The following is a 4,793-nucleotide window of genomic DNA, read 5'->3' as shown; positions in this document are numbered from 1 at the left end:
GAAGCTGGGAACTTCAAGCTGTTACTAAATATTTGGTTTTCCCCCATAGGAAAACTCACAACATTTCTCAAGCTTGGATGAGCAATCTGTCTTTACAATACAAGCACATTTCCGTACTAGACTCATACTGGCTCCAAATTCACACGTCCCTTCCATTTAATTTTCAAAGGATGTGTGCACATGGACCAGGCAGGTATGTTGCAATGAATCAGGTAGTGAAAGACAGTTGGAAAATTTAAGTTACATTATGGTGTTTTTTCCTGAGTAGAGCGCTTCAAATTGTTATAACTCTTAGGTTATCTGAGATGTCCTAGAAGTGGAGAGAGTATTTTATCCTCATTGCTCTGAATGGTGGGTTCACCAGCTAATTGCTTCAACATCACTGTGTATTCCTACGTAGATGGGGCAGGGAGCGGGAGCTCTCAGTGGGCATTCTGCATCCACAGAAGGCTGCATCTAAGTTAGTTACTTGGGATCCCGCTACAGCCAGTAGAAAAAACTCTTAGGGAGTAATTCGTCTCACGTTACTGAATTCTTACTTGCTGAGTTGGTAAATGAGTTGTGTTGGTAGAAACTTGCAGTATCTGCCCCGTGTACTATTTAGGGTGGGCTGAACTGCAGCTTTGCCATTCCTCTGGCTGTAGGTGAACTGAGCCAACCTGCTCAGATGCAGCTGGTTGCATCTGCGTGGCTTCTCTAATCACTTCTGTCGCCCGGTCCTTTGATGGGTCAGGTTGATGTCACTTGATCTGTCTCACAGAAAAGCTTTGTTTATTATCTTTTAGGAAAGAAATGAACCAGAGAAGATCAGGATTGTCTCCAGCACATTGCTGTGGTGAAAGGCAAGTATCAGTGGAAAGAGTTTGTGAAGTAACAACAAAAAACGCCTTTAAGCCTTTCCCCAGAGTTAACCAACGTTTGAGTGAATGAGTCCTTGTCAAAAACAAGAATGTTCATCCAGTATAACCCTTCTGCAGATCATGCTTTATATTAATTTTTGTGGTCATATACACTTTTCTTACTATGTGTAAAAGATTTGGGAGGTTACACTTTTTGTAATATATGAAGAGCCTGTTAATCTCAGTGAATAAGAACCCAGTAAACTTTACCAACTGTATTTGTTCACATGCTTATTTTTTTGTACACAAAACTCATTTTGTATACATAATTTTCCCCCCTGCTTGCTTTGCTAGGAAACTCAGGGGTAAAATTCCATTACGTATATGAAATTGATAGCTAACTACAAAAGGAAAAGCAGATGGCAGCCTGACAGAAGTACCAGATGTACATTTCTGCATCTTTTATATGGATTGAGACACCCAGAAACACAAATTTCTATTGTTTACAGTACAGGAGTTCATTACCCATATTTTAAAATTCAGAACTTTTCTCTGATACTTAAGAGTATACTTCTATATCCCTGTCAGTACATCAAAAATTGAATCCAGGTCATTAGCAAGCATGTCTACTGTGGGCAGTCACAATCCAAAACTGAGGTGGCCAGACAAACACCTGGAGCTACAAACAAATTTTAGTAAAGTGCCTTGTGTTGCAAATGCTCATTCTCTGGGTGGGAGTATGGCTTTATCTTGTGGGAAGAGTGGGCAAATGTTGCTGGAATGAGGAGTGCATAGGAGGAAGAGGATGTTTACTTTTTCCCCTGTATTCACTAATAGCTTTCAATCAAGAAATTTAAACATGTGACTCTATTTTCTTTCAAGTCCAGCTTACTGAGGTTTGTTTAATATCCTGTTAAAATAGTTCATTTCTAGCTCAGTTGGAACTTCAGATCTTTTGTTCTGAAATCCCTTTCTTAAGCTCCTGTAGTTTTCTTGTTTAAACAACTGGCCTGGAAGACAAGTACCTGGTGCACTCCTGCCATGTAGGTTTTCTCCACGTTGAGAGATCAACTTTTGCATTGAAAATCATATCCAAAAGTTAAATGCGTTATAAAATAATGTTTAATTTTTTTTCTTTGGAGACTGAAATACAAGGTTTGAAAAAAGAGTAAAATCTGGAAGTCAACTGTGTGCCTGCTGGACATAAAAATTATTGTTTTATTTTAGAAGTGTCGATATTTTTGCAACATTCTACATTGTTCATTTCAGACTCCTAACCTTGGGCTCAAGTTTTACAAAGATGGATTGACTTGTGGGGTTGTTTTGGGGGGTGGCTTAGCTACCACTTTGAGGTTTGGAAGGACATAACGAGGAATTGGTATCACTGAAATAATCCAGTCAGGAGCGTTGGAAAGCTAATCACACCCTGAAAGCAGCACTCTATAGCTGGGTTTCCTTTATTTTGGGAAATGCTTGGACTGAAACAAAAAGGCACCTTCTGAACCACTTTTTTTGGTACAAAAATGGCATTATTTGCAAAATAAAATTAAAGTTAGGAAACAGTTATGAAAATATATTGTTCTTTCAATGGAACATATACCACAGGAGGCACAATAACACCAATACTGCATTTCTAATTGGTTTTTTACTTTCTCCAGACTGAAAATTTGAGTTCTTGGCCTCTGCATGACTTCTGGAATTTGGGCACAAGAAAAGAATTGCTGTAGAGTAAATTAGTATCAGCTATTTTCCAGTGGCTGCCTGATATATAGTGCATATTTTAACCAGTATTTCACAGCATTCAGGAAAACAACTTTGTTAACATTCAGGTATACATGAGCAATTTCTGGCTCTATCACTAAGAGGAATATTCGACTTCTGGAATTTGGGCACAAGAAAAGAATTGCTGTAGAGTAAATTAGTATCAGCTATTTTCCAGTGGCTGCCTGATATATAGTGCATATTTTAACCAGTATTTCACAGCATTCAGGAAAACAACTTTGTTAACATTCAGGTATACATGAGCAATTTCTGGCTCTATCACTAAGGAGAGCCTAAATTTTCAGTTAGAGAGGGTAGATTGAAAAAGGATAGCAGCAGTTTTAAGCTAAGCTTGTGCTGTAAACCTTGACATCAGTGTTCTGTTTTTAGCTTAATAAATTGCCCATGAAATGCAGAAATGGACGGATGCACGTTTTAAGTGTACTCCTGCAACGGATGTTTCTCATGGGATAACTTTCTCTCGCTGGGCAACTACATCCTTGGCCCTGCTTCTCACACAAGTGGGTGTAAATCAGAAGTCATGGTTGTGAAGCCTATGAAATACAGCAGTGTATAAAGTCAGGAAATATGCATCAAAACTTTACCTTGATGCTGTCAATTTGGTTTGCTTTTTCCTTTCTTGTTTAGGAGGCTACTTCTGGAGATAAATGTTCCCTAAGATGGAACTGTATTGACCGTACCTCATCAAAATCTACCTGGTTTTACTTCTCCAAGGTCAGTGCAGCTGTGGCAGAGGTGGATTTAGCTTCGTGTTGATATGTTGTAAATAAACGTCTTTCTGGAAAAAGTCTCTTCTCCTTAAAGGAGGTAGTTTTCATCCAGGTGCTGATGTTTAGTTATTTCTTCCGCGCAGGATCCCTGCGCAGGAAGCAGATGACACTTTGTGTGCTGAACCATCAGGCGGATAGAGGAGACGATGCTCTGTGGGCACTGTGGCAGTGAAACCCAAGGCGTGCCGGCCATTCCACAACAGGCTGAATTCGGACCTTACGCTGAGGGTATTAGCTGGCAGCAGCTCTGCCTGCTGTATGGAGCCCAGGGTGTAACAGTAGGAAAAGAATGAGAGAGCAACAAAGCCTATTTTCTTCTGTCTTTAAGGAGTAAGTGTTATCTTTGGATGGGCTTTCAGGTCATCCAAAATTCAATGGGAATTGAAACCAGTTGCAGATCAATGTTTACACCTTCTTTCAAGAGCTGTTTAGGATGCTAACACTACATCTATATGGGCCAACCAAAGTGTCACAGTCCTTTCCCTGCCCCAAGGCCAACCCACGGCCTGTGCCAGGGATTGCTGTCGCAGTTCAGCAGTGTGGATGACTGGGTCCCAGTGACCATGAACAGGCGCTGCTGGAAGTACTAGCATAGATGTAGTCTCAGGTGTGTTTTCAGCATATTTCTACCAATGTGTAACATGGACATAGGTTCCTACAGTGAAAGCCGTCTATCCTGTTGCTTTGATAATGTTTATTTCAGTTCCCACTACACTTCTTCCTTGTTTTAAAAAAGGCTTCGTTGCTACAGCACGGGGCACTTGAACCGTGAAGGTGGGCAGAGGAATTCAGAAAAATTTAGCCAGCATCTGATCTTATGCAGGAAAAGTGATGAATGAAAGAGGCAAAAAGAGCCCGACTCTGACATAGATAACTTTTATTTTTAAAAAGCTGGTTTCTAACATGCACCTGTGACCTGCAAATGTGGGATTCAGCTCCAGTAGTCTCTAAAAATCGATGGTGCCTGCAATCATCACTACCGCTGCTCAGCTTAAGTGCTCAGGGAAAGCAAACAGCCAAATTCATATTTTGAAGCACGTGCTCACCTTATTATTCGTGCCGTAAATAAGATCAGGAACTGTGGCTTACATAGATCACCTAATCTTGAGTAAAATACCAATTCATAATTAGCGGGGGAACTTAAGGCTGGTGGCTAAGCGCATCTACCACACAGACGCAGATCTGATGAGGCCCTGGTGTACCCTCGCAGCGTGTTACCTGCTGAGCACGCACCCAATGATTTCCCACAGGGGCCAGTAAAACGCTTCTAACGCACGTTAACAAACTCAAATATTTCTGTGTTTTCCTCATGCTCTTCGGAGAACGATCCCCCTCTCCCAGCGGGCGCGGATGCCGCCGCGGCAGGAGGCGGAGGCCCGAGAAGAGCGGCGCAGCCCGCAGG

At 41.4% G+C, this 4,793-nt stretch overlaps 1 protein-coding gene across 1 annotated transcript in view; it reads left to right on the top strand.

The window, feature by feature from the left end:
* The window catches only part of FLVCR1 (feline leukemia virus subgroup C cellular receptor 1), a 16,586-nt gene that overhangs the window by 600 nt on the left and 11,193 nt on the right, over window positions 1-4,793 (top strand). The window contains exon 2 of the mRNA XM_009888526.1: window positions 170-260. Within this exon, the coding sequence (XP_009886828.1) occupies window positions 170-260 (91 nt within the window). The remainder of the gene's footprint in view (window positions 1-169; window positions 261-4,793) is intronic.

This window comes from Charadrius vociferus, unplaced genomic scaffold (assembly GCF_000708025.1).
Source record: "Charadrius vociferus isolate BGI_N301 unplaced genomic scaffold, ASM70802v2 scaffold340, whole genome shotgun sequence".
Taxonomy (NCBI): domain Eukaryota; kingdom Metazoa; phylum Chordata; class Aves; order Charadriiformes; family Charadriidae; genus Charadrius; species Charadrius vociferus.
Note: the sequence above shows the minus strand (reverse complement) of the source record. Positions and strands in the feature narration are given on the sequence as shown.